The sequence below is a fragment of the Stegastes partitus genome, unplaced genomic scaffold, assembly GCF_000690725.1.
Source record: "Stegastes partitus isolate 25-593 unplaced genomic scaffold, Stegastes_partitus-1.0.2 Scaffold197, whole genome shotgun sequence".
Classification (NCBI taxonomy): Eukaryota; Metazoa; Chordata; class Actinopteri; family Pomacentridae; genus Stegastes; species Stegastes partitus.
The window spans coordinates 476,851-493,930 of NW_007577928.1; the positions used below are offsets into that span (position 1 = coordinate 476,851).

General features: G+C 40.9%; 2 protein-coding genes across 2 annotated transcripts in view; one reads left to right on the forward strand and one right to left on the reverse strand.

The window, feature by feature from the left end:
* The window catches only part of rhobtb3 (Rho related BTB domain containing 3), a 24,569-nt gene extending 15,040 nt beyond the window's left edge, over window positions 1–9,529 (forward strand). The window contains exons 8-13 of the mRNA XM_008280523.1: window positions 307–416; window positions 1,778–1,883; window positions 2,710–2,883; window positions 7,937–8,103; window positions 8,408–8,504; window positions 9,390–9,529. Coding sequence (XP_008278745.1) covers window positions 307–416; window positions 1,778–1,883; window positions 2,710–2,883; window positions 7,937–8,103; window positions 8,408–8,504; window positions 9,390–9,508 — 773 coding nt within the window. The 3' untranslated portion in view covers window positions 9,509–9,529. The remainder of the gene's footprint in view (window positions 1–306; window positions 417–1,777; window positions 1,884–2,709; window positions 2,884–7,936; window positions 8,104–8,407; window positions 8,505–9,389) is intronic.
* Window positions 9,395–14,952, reverse strand: glrx (glutaredoxin (thioltransferase)). Its single transcript, XM_008280522.1, has 3 exons — window positions 14,688–14,952; window positions 11,914–12,045; window positions 9,395–9,529 (listed from the first exon to the last, which is right to left on the reverse strand). The coding sequence occupies exons 1-2, from the start codon at window positions 14,892–14,894 to the stop codon at window positions 11,932–11,934; spliced, it is 321 nt and encodes a 106-aa protein (XP_008278744.1). The 5' UTR covers window positions 14,895–14,952; the 3' UTR covers window positions 9,395–9,529; window positions 11,914–11,931.
* Between the last annotated feature and the right edge of the window lie 2,128 nt (window positions 14,953–17,080).

The window sequence follows — 17,080 nt, forward strand, 5'->3', positions numbered from 1 at the left end:
TTAGGAATGGACTTGAAGGCAGAGTTATTGTGGCCATTGGTGTGTTTTGCAAAGACCTTTTCTTCACTCTTTCTGACATTCGTGGAATCTGGACTGAGTGTCCCACCCATAACCACCACAGATTATATAAACAGACAATTTTTTAGAACAAGCCAACTTTGACAAAAACAGGCCCCAAGTATTGGGTGTAAGGTATGTGGGTGGTCGGAGCACAGTGCCAGCTAGAACAGAGTTTGCCTGTGTGTTTGTGTTAGCTGTACTGTTGTGGATCCATAGAATGTGTATGTGTTTGTGGATGTTTTGCAGGAGCGTGGGAGTGGGAGCACCTTCAGGAGGCCCTGGAAGAAAAGCTGAAGAATTCGCTTGCCGTGGCTCAGCTTATGGAGCGCATACGATCGCTCATCGGCAGAGACAGGGTGAGGTCTTTAAAAATCACCTGTACTCTCTGTTGTAACCAAGACAGAGTTGATGGTAACGGCGCAATCTTGTTAAAGGTTGAAATATTTCATGGGGTGTATGATATGTGCATGCAGCCCTCCCTAACAAAAGAGGTTAAATAACTTATAATGTGTCAAATCTGCTCTTTGAATGTACAAACACATGTTTTTGTAGTTGCAGACTAAAAGTGCCTTAATTAGCAAGACCTTGTTTAGAAACAGTGCAGTAATAATGTGGCTATAATTAGCATATTTACATAATTACTCCCTGTAATCACCTCTCAGATACTGTGGGAATTTGCACAAAATAAACAAGAGACACTCTCCGAGGAGCAAAAGTACAACATAAGATCTGTGAGGACTTCACACTCACATCAGCAAAGTTATGTTCAAAACTGCAGCGTCATATTTGTCTTTCAAATAATTTTTTTTAAAAACCCACAACACAAAAAAAAACACAAGGGATCTCCGTGTAATAGGCAGCAGACTTTAACATTTAGAGAAGGATCAGAGGATATGACATGGCTGCGTCTGACAAGCCCTTGGCACCATGCACGGTCTACCAACCCATCTGGATGGAACTAGGTCTTCTACCTGAGGCGGTGTTCAGAGGGGCTGACGCACCGAGATGGCTGGGCCACTTTAACGCGATGAGACACCCTAATGTCCTGTCATGATTCGATCTTGCCATCTGCAAACACCTCCGGGTCGTCGCTGAAATTAGCCTTTCCAGAAGTTTTTCCGTGAGTTTTCCGCCCATTTACAAGAAAAAAAAAAGGGGGGCTCAGTTCTCTGGCTGTCTCCGCTGAGGACTGTGTTTGTCGAGGAGTCTCTCTGCAGCAGAGTGGTGGCAGAATATGGAGTTCTTTGTGCCTCCGAGAAAGGTCAGGTAATGGTAATGGGACGCTTTGACGGCACTTATTTGCGGGCTTTACAAAAACCAGGTGAGCGCGTGAAAATACAGACGTGCACACTGGCAGCTTTTCTTATTCTGCCTCTTTCACCTGCTCTGCAGCACAAAATACTGCATATGCATATGATGTATCCGGTGCTCATTAAAAAACTGAGAAAATGAGCAGGAGTGTGTTGATGATGGACAGTTTGGGTGCTGTTCTCGCTTCCAGTCGTGTCGCTCTTGGCTTTGCGGTTCAAGTGTGTTTGGGTAGCGCTAAGCAAGACAGGCAAGACAGTCCATTGGTATTCCACGGGGGAGGCGGGATAGACGCACGGAATGGCAATTGTGCTGGTAACGAGTACCTGACATGCAGCACAGAAATGTTAACTCTCAGTTCTTTTGGCTTTTTCTCCACTGTTTGTGTGGTGTTTGTGTGTGTGTGCAGGGCCCCAGGGACACGCCGAGCGCTCGGGCGGCTCAGCTCGGCCCCCAGACCCTCGTCAACCTCTTCAACTCCCCCCTTTACTCTGATGTCATCTTCATGGTGCAAGGTGGGTTCACGCTGATCTACCACACACACATTTACAAATGCATGCACCGTCACACAGCCGAGGAAGGTCACATTTTATTATCCCTGATTGAATTATGATCTCGGTCCCCCCGGCCTGGTCATCCATTTGGAGACGAAATAAGATAAAACGGTCCGACTGATGGGCCCTCTTCCGTTCCCGTCATGTTTCATCCCGACAAAAGCTCCTCCATGAGCTGCATTTAATATTTCTCTATTAAACGGGGAAATATAGAGATAATGCCCCAAAGCCCCTCCTAATCAATATTTATCTCGTAAGCTTTTCTTGTCCTTGCACCGCAGAGCTGCCACTTAAACTCTCTGAGGTCATGGAGAAAATGTACAAAAAAGCATTTCTGTTTTTTTTTTTTCCTTTATGCTAATTTGCCGATTAAGTGCTGCGACTGACTGTTAATGGTACTTAATGACAGTGATTAAGTGAGGACTTGTGCCCAGGCTTTACATGTCATTTGTTTCCTGTTAATTTAAATGGCCCATTATGACTGATTATCACTTCTAACAAGCCAAATTGAATCATGTTTGCACTCTGCACTTCTGCGATGAAGTAAAAAAAAAAAACCCAACATGTTAGTGATATTAGGAATGTCTGATTGAAGTAAAAAGCGATTCAATATTTGCATGTGTTCTCGGTGGCCTTTGAAGTTTTTAATGCCAAAGACATGCTCTGTGACTATCTCTCAAGATTCAGCACATTAATTACGAACACGCTACGCTGCGATTCCGTCTTCTTTGGAACTTATCCACTTTCAAAATTCGAAGCCCGGATGCTAATTTTGTTTGTGGAGCAGGGAGCGTGCTACCGGCTCACCGGGCGGTTCTGGTGGCCCGCTGTGACGTCATGGCGGCCATGTTCAGCGGGAAGTACGCGGAGGCTCGGAGTCGAGTGGTGCCCATCCACGGCGTCTCCTCAGACACCTTCCTGTCGTTCCTGGAGTATCTCTACACTGACTCCTGCTGTCCTGGTGAGTTCACTACAGTTAACCAGCGGTTTACTCAGCTACACTAGTGTGACCGCGGTTTTACTAGATATACAGTCGTCCTCAAATGTATTCATACCCTTCCATTAAAGAAAAGCCAAACTTCACAATAGTCACTCAAATAACTAGAAACTGAAAAAAGTAATAATAAATAAAAATTTGATAAATTAGAATTTAGTGAAATAAGCCATTGCTTTTGAATTGTGGTTGAAAAGAATAATTTTAAAAAACAAACAAAACTGTTCCAGACAAATTAGAGCACTCTGCTGATGAGCAGTGGACCAAAATCAAAACACCTGTCAACAGGTGCAGAAGTCTGACTGAGAGTTACAGAAAACACTTGATTGCAGTGATTGGCTCAAAGTGTTGTTCAACAAAATATGACTTTACGGGTCCCATTGTGCTTGTTTTTTTTTGTTTTTTTTTTATTTCTGTCAAACCACAATTCAAAAGCAATGTCATGATTTTCGTTACATTTTTATTTATTATTACTTTTGTCAATTTCGACTTATTTCAGTGACAGCTGTTTTTTTCCTTCTTTAATGGGAGGGTGTGAATAAATTAGAGGACGACTGTATACACAAGATTGTTTATAGAAAGAGCTTTCTGAGTTTCATAAGTGGATGATGATTTGTTTGTGACAGAGATGAAAGCTGCTTCATATTGTATGGCACGTATCTGATCCACATTCTTTCGCAGCGGGACAAAAGATTGACTTTAAACATATTGCAGCGATGAGCGCCGTCACCAAATCACAAAAACACTTGAAAGAGGCGCATCAGTGTTTTCCTTTAGGCCTCCTTTAGTCACTAAACGGAGCCCGAAACAAAAGTGCAGATGACAAGTCCCGTCAACCATCTGCGTGACTGTGACATGCTGCCAGTGTCAGTCTCAAGAGGCGCTCGAAGAACAGCGCTGAGCTTAAAATTAAATTAGATTTAGTGATGACAAAATCAACCCGTGGCATCACTGCTTCATCTGCTTTTAATGGAGCCAACTCACGGCCCCAGACGTGTTGCTGTTCATGTTTTTCTCTGACACTTTGTGGCACATTGTGTGCTGCGTTTTTCAAAGTAATTAGTGCTGATAATGCTCTCTGGTGAGGCAGCAAGCTACAGTATATTACATGCATAAGATTACAGTACATCTGAGAGGCTTCTACAACTGGAAAGCTGCAGTATTTTTAGAATTGGCTGCTTGTATTGTAATGTGAGAGCTTTGCTAATACTGTTGATCCCACTGAAAATCAACATCCAGTTGGCAGCTATTTCCACCTTTCAGGCACGTTCTGCTGTTTTTTTTTTAAATTTGTGAATGATTCAGAAGTGAGCTGTTCTCAGTCAGACACACCGGTTGTTTGCTATCTTTAAAATAACAAATGGCAGAGTCATAGTAAAAGACTGATGAAACACGGCTGAACATTTACAAAGATGTAGTTTTTCTGAAGTTAATCTAAAATCTAAAATGCCAGTCACTGAGCAGGAAGTTGAGGAAGTTGTGAATATATGTGATGTTTCTGTTGGCCTGGGCCTGCTGCCTGTTTGGACGACAAATCTTTGCCTACAAGTTGATCAGAACTTTCCACATGACGCAGTTCTTTGTCTAAATTGCATTATCACAAAGACTCAAATGAAAAATCATTAAACCTTAATTATCCTCTTAAGACAATTATTTCTGAAACTGATAATTGTCTTTTAATTTAATTCCTAATCGTTCACTTGCAGGTAGCTGCTTTAATTTTTTTTTTTGTACAAAAACAATAACTACCCCATATTCAGATTTTCCATTTTTGTGCTTTTGCGCTGGTGGTTGGACTGTACCATTATTGTCCAGTCACACAGCCACAGGTATTATAAAGCACATCTGACCATGCAGTCATTTATCAGCTGCCTTATTTTGGGAGGGTTTGAACATATGAATATTACTCAGAGACTGGAGCTGTAGGCCAGTGTGTGATTATTATTGTCATCCTTTTTTTTCTCCTTTTGTTGGTTAATACCTGAACGGATGAATACATTAGAGACTGAATGGCTGAATAAATTTAATAAATCAACTGGATGAAAGCAAAGACGACATTATTATATTAGGCACATTATTGCTCCACATGTAGTGGAGCTGATAAATGCCTGCTGAAAAAAAAAAAAACACGGCTGTGAGTCTGTTGCTGTACGCTCCCCGGGGCGCTAATGGTTCAGTCCAACCACAAGCGGAACACACAGACTGGAAATTTGAATAATGAGCCTTTTTTTCTTACTTTTCTTCAAAACTCTTGAAAATTCTGAAGCAACAACCCAAATGAGAACAATTAAAATCAAACTGAGAGTTAATTATTCATTTGCCAAGACATGGGGGGGAAAATGGACAATTTTGATTCATTTTTTAGGTGCAAATTTAACAAAGAAATTCAAAGTGCTACACAGATCAAAAACAACTGGATATGCTGACATATTATCAAAGCCCCCTTCACTAAAAATGAAACATGTCAATATGACTCTGTATCATTAGTTTTCTACAGCACCAGTTCTTATAACATAGCATATGTGGCTGAATTACTCCACAATAATACAACTTGCCATTGCGTAGTGCAGACTAGTTTTCAGGTGTGTGAGCAGAGTTGTAGGTGAGCTGATGTGCTCCAGCTGCAGGGACTTCCTACATCCACACATTCTAGTGAAAGCAGCAGTGTAGAGCTGCATCTCGGTGATCTTTTAAGATGTGAAGGAAGTGTTTTAATGGAAGAAAACCCTCTAAAAACATAACTTTGTTCCACCGAGATGAGGTTTTGGAGGTTTAAACAATGAATGGAGAGGGATTTGAGGCTCTCTGTTGTCTGTAGTTTGAGTTTTATATCCTCTAATAGTGTTGGTTTATAGAGCTTTGGATGACAAACTCTCGGTGTGGTTTTTAAAGCGGCCTGGGAAGTTCTGCGTGTGACTGTACGTTTTCACCACAATGCGACTCTTCTCTTAAAATGAGCCCTTTTTAACTACAGTTCATTACAAATTAAGAACACTGTGTTATGTTCATTAATGATAAACATTACGATTACAACCGTTACTCACAGTTGCAGAATGAGTGACAAACAACACTGGCTGTCACCCTCCTTTGCAGTATTATATAACAAAGCTGCTGAACAGACAATGCAAAGCTTCAGAATAATCACTTCTGAAAAACCCAGCTCGCAGCAGCTGATGATCCCATTATTTTTGTGGCATGAGCTCGTTTGATGAAAAAATGATGAGAAACTCGAGTCCTTAAGATCCAGCTTAGGTACAGGTAGGATAAGCAAGCTGTTCCCGGAGATACTGCTTCAGGTTGAGTCAAGGGAACAGGAAATTAAAGCCATGAAAACGGCTTCAGAGGCTGCAGCCGCTGTACTGTTATGTAAGAGCTCAGCACTCAAGGTCAAAACAAGGTAACTCCACCAGTAGGGACAAAAACGAAGGGTGTGAAAATCAAAGCAGGAGTGCTATCGAGAGTGTTTCATTCAGATAAATAATGTATATATGAGAGAAAACATTGTTAATGCTCATTTGTGCGGTCAGATACTCCGTGGTGCTGCTGCTGCTGCTGCTGCTGCTCAGCCCACCGTGCAGCAGCCTGTCAGAGACGTATGCAGAGACTCAGCGTGTATACGAGGGAGGGGATGATGCTGAGGGTGGTGTTTGGCATAAATGACAGGATTCAAGTTGCATCTGGGGTAATTTGACTTGACATTTTGGCATTACATAACAGGATTGGCAGCACTTGTCTGACATTTGTTGCACATAAGGATGTAATTTGACAGCACAGAAAGAGCAATGGTCAATTATTAATGTTGTTTCACTACTGGCCTCTATTTAAAATCACAGGCAGGGCCCAGATTTAGTCCATCTGATGATAACGTGTGTTATACGCTTTGAAAAGATTCCCATTAAGTGCTACTACAAACTACTGCAGTCTGAGGTCGTGTAAGCTACAGAGTTTTATGTTTTAAAGAAAGCACGAAGAGTAAGAAATAAAAATGGCAGAAATACATAATTTATGTATACAGGGTTTGTGATTAATGGTGTGTGTCTGGAATTTATCCTTTTTGTTAAAAAGCTCAGCACTATTTAAGAAACACGTAGCTTTGACATTAGACGCTGTGGACATGTTGTGCTTCAGTTTCTTCAGCTGGGCTCTAACTTCATTTCTAGTTAAAACTGCATCAATTGTAGAACAACCTCTAAACTCAACACTGAACAACACCTCAGGAAGTCAAAAAAGGTGGACTTGCACCATTAATATTCATCAGCTGTTTTTGTGTCCACCTGACCAATTCAGGATTAGCATTCACTTCGCTTGCAGCTTTGTTTTTCTGCTGAGAGAATGTTACTCCTGAAAGCATTTAGTTACAAAGATGTGCTAAGAGAGGGCTTTAAAATCTTTTTTTTTCTGAAAACAGCTGCATGCTTTTGGAGGGAAACAGTTTACAAAAGGTATGACAGTGAAGCAATACAATAAAGCTGTGGTCCTGAAAAGCAAAACAATGCTCTAAAAGATGCTACAATGAGTCAGGTGATCTTTTTCCTCAATGTTGTCAGCAGCTCTAATGATGTTTTGTGGAGTTTTTAAGTTAAGCATTCAACCATGTCACTCCTGTGCATGCTGAGCAAATGCAAACCAACTGCAATTTAAACTGAAAATAATGTCAATTTTGAAATTCTGCTGAAAGTAGCCTGAACTGGTGTCTTTTGAGTTTGCTCACCAAGTTTTAATTGTGTGTTAAATAGGTAGCAAATGCTTTTATTGTTACCATATGTGTTTGTTTTCAGCTTCCTAGTGTGGCTCTCTTCCAAATTCATTGTTGGACCAGTAAATGTAAAAACACTTGTGCTTCCAAACTTTCATTTGTTCTGGAATCCTACATGCTCGCTGTCACACATTTGAAATAAATTGCAAAATACATGAAGTTGTACTTTATTGCTAAAGAAGCTGATGTATGTTACACTTGCTACTGTAGAAACGAGTGCATTCGGAGTATCTGACAGTGTTGTGTGTGTGTTTGTGTGTCCAGCCAGTGTGCTACAGGCCATGGCCGTGCTGGTTTGTGCCGAGATGTACCAGGTGAAGCGACTGCAGCATCTGTGTGAGGTCTGTGTGTGCGCTTACCTTCAGAGCATGCCCAGCAGAGAGCTGGCATCGACAGGCATCAGCGTCGTCCGGCTACTCCGCAGAGCAAAGGTCAGTGCAACTTTTCAGCAGTTGTGGGTAAAATAGCACGAGAGAGGCGAACTCGGAACAGACCTGCGGGAGATAGCTCGTCTATGCAAAGCGATTTCATTCTAATGTTGCCTTTCCTATAGCCAACAAAATGCAAATTCGTTGTATTGAATGGAGCTGGCTCTCCGTCAAGTTAATCGTTTGAGCAGCGCTCGCTCTGGGCCTCCATCTGCAGCAGATATTCATGGTAGTCTTTACAGAAGCCTAACTTCTCAAGAGAACCGTTGTTGTTTCACAAAGCGTCTGTGTTTCTATTGATTCTCAGTGCCACAATGCGGAGCAGCTGTACGTCTGGCTCCTCCACTTCATCGCCAACAACTACCTAATCTTCAGTCATAAACCCGACTTCCTGGAGCTCTCAGGTCAGTGTCAACTTTTACATAAATATCTCACAATCTTAAACAGCCCTTATAACCGGTAAATCATTTAAGCTAAAAATGATGCAGAGGGTGATTTCAAATTTGCACAGTTAATTTGAAGGTTCAGAAAGCTCGAGAAAAATGAGTGCTGTAGGGGAAAAAAATGCTGTAAAGTTTGCATTTTTTTTCAATAAGCAAATTGTAAAATACTCAAGGTGGCTTCAAGGTGCTTGTTTAGGTAGCTGTGATGTGAAATTAAACCATATTGACTGTCCTCTTGCTTTAATTTGAGGAAAAAAATGTTATTGTGGGAAGTTTTGAGAGTCAATCTGGGACACCTGTGTAAACCTCTGTATTTTACACATCATACAGCACAGTATGGCAGTACTTATGGAAATTATACTGTGGGTGGTCAGGCCCTCAGAATAATAGCCTCCTTATAGTACGCTATAAGTTTACACTTCTATGTATATAAGGGTTTAGTGCTTTAACAACATAAAAGCAGATAAAGGCAGACTTATGGTAAAAAATTAACAGCAAAATTGCATAGCAGTAGCAAGCTTTATTGTCAACATTATTCATACACACACACGAGTCATTTAAGGTCACTGGACGGAAAATAAAGGGCACAAGCAAAAGTCAAAGGCCAGAAAGAGGAGAAAGCAAACAACTGATTACCACTGGTCTTCAGTTGCTTGTTGGTGAAAATGAAATCACATCCGATATTTCAGCCTTGCTGCCGGTGTTCGTGGCAGCAAGCCAAGGAGTTGTTACAGTATGCGTGTATAGTACAATAAATCTTGCGGTAATGGTTTTATCAGCAAAAACATGCGATAGTTGCGCATGCAGTGGATTACAGTTGTATGTCTTTGTGTTTGTGTGTTCCAGAGGAGGAGCGCGAGCAGGTGGAGAGGCTACGCTGGCCATCCAGAGGCTACCTGCAGGAGCTCAGCGAGTACCAGCAGCGACGACGCAAGCTACGCAAGTCCCGCTGTGTAGTCATGTGACCACATCTGGATGCCAAAACTCTGTGGAAAAGGGGGAGAGGGGGGAGCAGAGGAGGGAATCCAAAGAGAACATAACAAAGAATGAGCGTGGTCATCGACGTGTGTGGAAGCAGACAGAGGAAGTGTTTCTTTCTGTTTGTGCTGCTGGATGAAGGGCTGGCTCTGAGGGACGAGTGTTGCAGTGGAAAAAAGACGTGTGACTCCTTAACCAATCAGACATCAATCAAGCAGTGACACACACACGGCTGCAACACACCTCTCCCCCCCCTCCACAGAAATGACTCGTGCATCCTTTGCATAATGACTTCTTCATCGTTGGGCAATACAAAACGACCTATCCTTAAAAACCAATATGACTTTAAAATGACTGTCTGGCCACTGTCCAGAAGCTCTGTGAAAGATTATATTTCTACTGGCTGGAGCAAAAATAGTTAAGTTCAAAGATGAACAGTGACACAAAACGTCTCCATTCTGAGTACAGATATATCAAATGCCCACACATCTGTTGGAAAACTAACCGGGATCATGTGCAGATTGTTTCAAACTACATTAACGGGTTACGTGACGTCAGGTTGAATAAGCAGGAAGAAAACAGCGCCGAGGGGTTTTCCCTCTCTTCATGATACCTGATCTGTGTCTGTGTCTCTTCTGTACGCTGAACACAGGACTTCTCCATCATAAATTAAACCCATGTTGGCTCATGATGCATCTGTGTCCCGTTGGATCTAAAACTTGTGAACATGTGCACATGCAGCATTTCTTAAGCTGAAGTGACTCTTGAGCCTTTAACGTTCGCGGCTCAATCAGCATTTCAGCAGAGCGGTGACCGACAATAACGTAGAGAGCAACTAGTGATGCTGCTGGTAGCACCGTCATACTCATTTCCATCTGTAATATATCAGAAACTCAGTTTAGCATATGAGCAGGACCAATTTAATTACAATTCTTTTATTAGATTCTTTCACATCTATAATGCAACATCAGTGAGTAGCCTGACTGATTTTATTACCATGCGAGATAGAATACAATTTGATCGTGGTCGGTGTCAAATGAGGCCATTTCCCATTGAAAAAAATGGCTTCAAATTGAATCCTCAAATTAAATGACACCTTGCTGTATTAAAATCAGGTGCTGTGTACACCAAATTCAGAATAATCATCACTGTATTTGAAATTTTCATTTGAAGTCTGTTGAGCTGGACTTTTCCACCATTTCCTTTGCAGGTTAATATGAAATCATGTAGAAATGAGTCCTTATCTGTTCGCAATAACAAATAATAATGATCTGTCTCTGTCACAAAAAGGCAAAAGCCTTTTGTAGCATTTACAGAAGTGGTACAAAGGTATGAGAGGAATCACATATCTTGAACATAAGTTAGTAAATTAAAAACCTTAATGCCTCTGGGTGGGGATACACAATATTTATTTGATCTTTTTTTCTTTTTTTTTTAATTTGAGAGGTTGTTTTTAATCATAATGAGATTATGATTTATTGGTGCTGCAATTATTTTTGTAAACAATACTGTATGTGGACATTTATGATTTCTTTTCTACATTTGGAGTAGAAACTACAGGGTCGCACTACTTTACAGTCTAATGTTTCACTGCTATTTACTTGAAAGGTGTAAAAAAAAAAAAAAACTTGATAAAAAAAATGGGTACAGAATGACTTAATTTGTCTGATTCATTCAACAAAATAAAAAGAAAAAAAAAAGAGTGACTTTTTGCAGTTATTTTTTTATTTAGTAGATCACTATCAACCTACAGTATTCAACAAACCGTGTGTAACTGTATTTGTATCCAACTCACACAGTGTTTTTGCAGAAATGTAGCAGAAGGTGGTGCATATCGTACAAGCAAGATACCGCTGTCAGATTTGAACAGTGCGCCAGTGATATCAGCTGGTGTCTCCCACCTGTTGGTGTAAATCTGCTGCTGCACAACAGCAATTGAACTTTGTGTCTGGTACAAGGTCCTCAGATAAATCTCTATCTCCTAATGAAATCAGTAAATAGCAGATGAAACTCTGGACTGTGAAACAAAGGGAAGCCCAGTGCTGCACCCACACACAAGGCTCCGCTGGGCCAGTGCTGTACAGACTGTAGATAACATGGCGTCTGACTTTAAATAAAGACATGTTTTAGAATGAACATACCACTGACTCAATGTCTGCACTCTGCTGTTTGTATGTACAGATTGTGTGGCTTGATTCATTTATTTGTAAACTGTTAAGAGCTCACTGATAGTCCAGGTCTCCTGAGGTACAACCTTTCCTTCCTTATCTTACTGAATATTTCAAATATTTTACAAAGCTTGTCAGTTTTCCCCTCCTGAGAGACAGTGTGTGTGTGTGTATCTGGGTAAAGGTGAGATGCGTCATGAGAGTTTGTGCAGTGTGTTCTGTACCTGGAGGTCTGAAGCAGATTACTGCAGGGCCCCAATGGACACCAGCATGCCCTCTAGTTTACCACTCTTATGCAGGGCTGCTACATCACTTCCACCTCCAATACACTCCTCGCCGATGAACACCCGAGGGACCTGCGTTTAAATCGATATGAGAAAAACAGGCACCGAACCAGTAAGTATGCAGCAACTGATTTTCAGTCTCATGCACAGGGTTGATTATAAATTCAAATCAGACAGAGATGAGCCAGAATTTTTGACATCTAAAAAGCACTAAAATGTTAAAACCTTTCTTGCCTACATAGCCATGTAACTGTGCACAAATGTACACCTTTATAACGTAGTTCAGAGAGATCTCTATGTGCACCAGCCAGTGGATTGATATATAAACATATATTTCATTAGTGATTGCCTATGTTCTTCTTGTGAGCTTTACTGAGTGTTTTCTATATAGCTGGTTGTCAAGAAATGTCTTTTGTGCTTCATGGCTTTTGTTGAATTCGACACAGTGCTCCTAGTAAATGAAAAGTTTCGTTTGTGGGTCATTTGAATTTTTTTGCCACTTTCCCGGCCATTCTACTCTCCCAGCGCAGGAATAATAGGCCAAACAAAGCTGAATAACTTATTAAAATGTAAATTAAACAGCATAAAACAAAAACCTAAACAACCTATGTTATCCCATCTTGATCTGACAATGCTCCTTCTTGCGATGTTTGGCTTTCTGAGTTTTCAAGCGTCCCCTCGAATGTTCAGCAGGGTTTGAGGTCAGGCAACTGTGGAGAAAACGTCTACGACAGCCAGCACTCATTAGTCTCTTTTTTTGATCAAAGCTTTGAGGGTTGTTTGGGGTTAACATTCAGCTGCAGTATGAATCACTGATTAAGAAGCAAACCAGAGGGCGGAGCATTTTTCTGAAGAATGCAGTGCAGCTACTTCTCGGTAGAGGTGGCGTCGACTGAGTGCAGGCTTCCAACTTCCAGAGAAGCTAAATATCCCCCGACTTCCCAGCAGCATGATTCACTCTGAATTTGACACACTGCTGCATCAGTCAGTTTCCTGCTGACATCCTTACCCTTTTGATACTGCCATATAAACTTAAAATGATCAGTAAAAATGACTTTTTTCCATCACCAACTGCAAAATACTGGTATGTTTGGACTTGTTTCCTCTTGTAAAGACCGTACTTGTCCTCTGAAATCATGACATGACAGAAATTGGCGGGAATTTCGATTGTCGATTCCGACCTTTTTGTGTTTTCAATCGATTCCAACATTTGCAGACTTGCATATAAAATGTGATATTTATATTTTTCAGTGCAATCTTTTTTTTTTTTTTTAATAACCAACTGAGGAGCTGCAGGGTGGCCAGTTGGTAGCACTGTTGCCTCGCAGCAAGAAGGTTGCCGGGTCGCGTCCCGGTGGGGGCACCGGAATCTTTCTGCGTGGAGTTTGCATGTTCTCCCCGTGCAGCGTGGGTTCTCTCCGGGTTCTCTGGCTTCCTCCCACACAGTCCAAAAACATGTTGAGGTTAATTGGTGATTCTAAATTGTCCGTAGATGTGACTGTGAGTGTGCTTGGTTGTCTGTCTCTAAGTGTAGCCCTGTGATAGACTGGTGACCTGTCCAGGGTGTCCCCTGCCTTCACCCTAAGTCGGCTGGGATAGGCTCCAGCCCCACCGCGACCCTAATGAGGATTAAGCGGTGTATAGATAATGGATGGATGGATAACCAACTGAGGTGGAGAGGAACCAAGTACATTTATTCAGTTATTTACAGGCGTCCTCAAATTTATTCACACCCTACCATTAAAGATGAAAAAAACAGCTGTCACGGAAATAAGCTGAAATTGACAAAAGTAATAATAAATAAATAAAAAAAATTGATGAAAATCATGACATTGTTTTTGAATTGTGGTTCAACAGAAATATCTAAAAAAAACAAACAAGCAAACAAGCATGATGGGACCTGTAAACTGTAGTGTTTTCTGTAACTCTCAATCAGACTTCTGCACCTGTTGACAGGTGTTTGGATTTTGGCCCACTGCTCATCAGCAAAGTGCTCTGTTTTTCTGGAACTGTTTTTTTTTTTTTCCCCTCCAAGTATTCTTTTCACCCACAATTCAAAAGCATTTATTAAATTTATTTACTATTACTTTTTTCAGTTTCTAGTTATTTAAGTGGACTATTGTGAATTTTGTCTTTTCTTTAATGGAAGGGCATGAATACATTTGAAGACGACTATAGGTGCAACTTGGAGGTACCTGTACTTTACTTGAGTCTTCTACACCACTTTACATATTGCACAGTTTTAGTCACTGCCACTTGTTGCATTTTTGTAGTTATTCAGCCCACGACCCTAAAATCAGAAACTGCTCAGTGGGTTTTCACATACAAATAATTTGACTAGGTGTTTTAGTGCACATCACATAAAACGCTGCTTTTACATTACTACAAGCAGAATAATAGTCTAGCTTTGTAATATATAGTAGCACATACTCCATCACTGACTCCTTAATTCATTTTAATATGCTGAACCGGATTTCATGAGAGGAAAAATCCCAAAAAGCACTCATCAAAGAAAAACATGAGCTAGCTAGCATAGTTGCTAACAGTTGCTTTAGTCTCACGCGGGTGTTATTTAACCCTGTGGTAACCTGTGAATGTGTGATATGAGATGCTGCGTGGGGTTAAAACTACACAGACTGTCCTTCTCTACACTTATATCATCTCCATCCTGTGTTGTTGTTGTTTACAGTGTGACACAGCAGCTTCGTAGTTACCGTGCGGGCTCCGGTCAGCTCCAGGAAGTAGTCCTGCAGACTGCCCATGTCGCTCCGGCTGCTGATGTCGATACACTCCAGGTGTCCGGGTTTGAACTTGTATTTAGACATCACGTCTTGGGCCGTGATGCAGTACGAACAGGTGGGCTTCATGAACAGCACCACTTTGTCGCCTTTAATGTGAGCCTTCACGAACTCCTGCGCCATTTTAGCTCGTCCTGCGAAGCCGCCGGTCAAAACGCGAATAGAAAATAATATAAAAGCAAGAGAAGAAGAAAGATGAATTATGTAAATGAGGGTGACGTAACGCCACGTACGGCCTCTTAAAGGGACAGTACACACGATACGTTCAGGCGCAAACCCTGCTGGTGGAAGAACCAAGCTGAGATGCAAGAAACAACTCATGGTGGTGCTACAACAACAACAACAACTAATAATAATAATAACAATAATAACAATAATAATAATAATAATATAAAGACTTTTAATAAGCATAAATGTAGTGTAGAATAAAAAATTACAGCACTCACAGCATAGTTATAATATGTGGAGCCCCGGAAAGGACATGGAGAAAGAAAAAAAACAAAAGAAGGAGAGGCACAATTTTCAATAAGATTGAAGTTTTGCAAGCTCTTGTAAAATATACTTCTATTTTTTGCCTCTTGCTAAGCACTGCTTGAATGTCTTTGTATTTTAGGCTGATTTCAAAATAAAACTCGTATAGGTAGGTGTCCTCCATTGTCGTTTCTCCATTCTGCCAAAAAGAGAAGTATATACCTATAGTTTTGCAAGACCTTGCAAAAGATACCTCTATTTTTAAAATTTTTTTCTTCATTCTTTCTCCATGTCCCTTCCGGGGCTTTGTAATAATAATACCAAGCAACAGCATCAATACTTCTCAAACCTGGGGCACTCAACATTGTTGGGTTCATCAGTCTGTTTAAGTGATAAAATTCAGACATAAATCAAATTTTTGTTGATGTTCCTCACTCAGACATCACAGTGACTGAGATGCAAAATTTGTCATTCAGATAGTACAATACATAATAAATGTAAGACAGCAGCTTATTAAACTGTCCAGGAAACACTAATAGTCTTAATTATTTCTGAGTTCCTAATTAACCAACAGTAAAAGAAGAAGTAACATGACAGCTTGATGGAGCTCAGGACTCCATCTCTGTATATCAAATTGATTTAACTGCAGCATATAAACTGTGGGCAACATCTCACCTGTCTGAGTTAAAGAAAAGCAAATAGTGGGACTTACCGTTACGTTATGATCATCATCTCCATGTCAAGGATAACTTATGAAGTAAAAATATAATGAAGCTACCATTGTGCTGTATTGTGTGGTAATGTGCACAACTCTCTTGCTTTAGAGACGCTCATATGGATCCTGCTGCTGCCTGCTGCTGCAGGTTTTTAACAAACTTGGAATAAAAACTCCTACAACCAGCCTGAAGCAACAAACCAAACTTCAGCTCCTGTTAGCACTTTGAGATCTGTGATTGTACCTATCATTCTCTAATCTGCTTCCCATATATGAAAGGTCCTGGTTCACACTGAAACAGATGGTTTTAACCATACATCAGCTATCGAGGTTTCAGCCTGACTCTAATGCAAACTTGTGTGATGTCATCGCCTTCTCCTTTCCCTCTTCATGTGCAGTTTATAGACGTACACAAGCTGAGAGAGGAAATGTAAAACCAGGTCAAATCATTGTTCAGCACGTATATTTGATGAAACTGCTGGAGCACACAATGACTGGCATGGCTGAACGAACTTGTAAAGAAGCTCAGGGGGGAAAAATAATGCTGTTTGACCCTGACACGTTCAACCTCCCTCACCCTGAGGCATCCTCATCTCACTGCATACACAGCATAGTTATTATTTTCACAGAGGTCTGCACTCATATGAGCTGTATGCACATGTCAAGATACAACGTTATTGGCTGGAATTGTGGGGAGAGGCTCTGGTATAAGGCCACTGTTATATCTTCCACATGCTCACAAGGGTCCACATGACATAAATTTCAACATCCCCCCCCGACATGTGTGTGAACTCCTCCTCACCCTTCTGTGTACTTAAAATTCTAAAAAGAATAAATCTAGATTTTTGATGTAGGACAATTGTACAAGACGGGGCCACAAGAGAAGTTGGCTCAGTTATGTTACCAAACCTTTTACATATAGTCAATTCACATCATATGTTAAGAGATGTTTGATGCTGAGTTGTCCATTACAATGATTACAGTATTAGGAACACACAAGCTGTTTCTTAAAGTGCTCTGCTGGGACTTGTTAGCTGTTTGAGTTGACTGGTTCTGCAGGTTGCACTAGACCCAGGTCAGTGCAAACAATTCACGACTGAAGTCCAAATTTGAATTGCACAAA

Bases quoted from the DNA above. Each gene is read 5' to 3' on its own strand.
- glrx (XM_008280522.1), bottom strand. From the start codon at position 14,894: ATGGCGCAGGAGTTCGTGAAGGCTCACATTAAAGGCGACAAAGTGGTG. The intron at 12,046-14,687 runs GTAACTACGAAG...ATTTAAACGCAG, and splicing joins AGCTGACCGGAGCCCGCACG to GTCCCTCGGGTGTTCATCGG.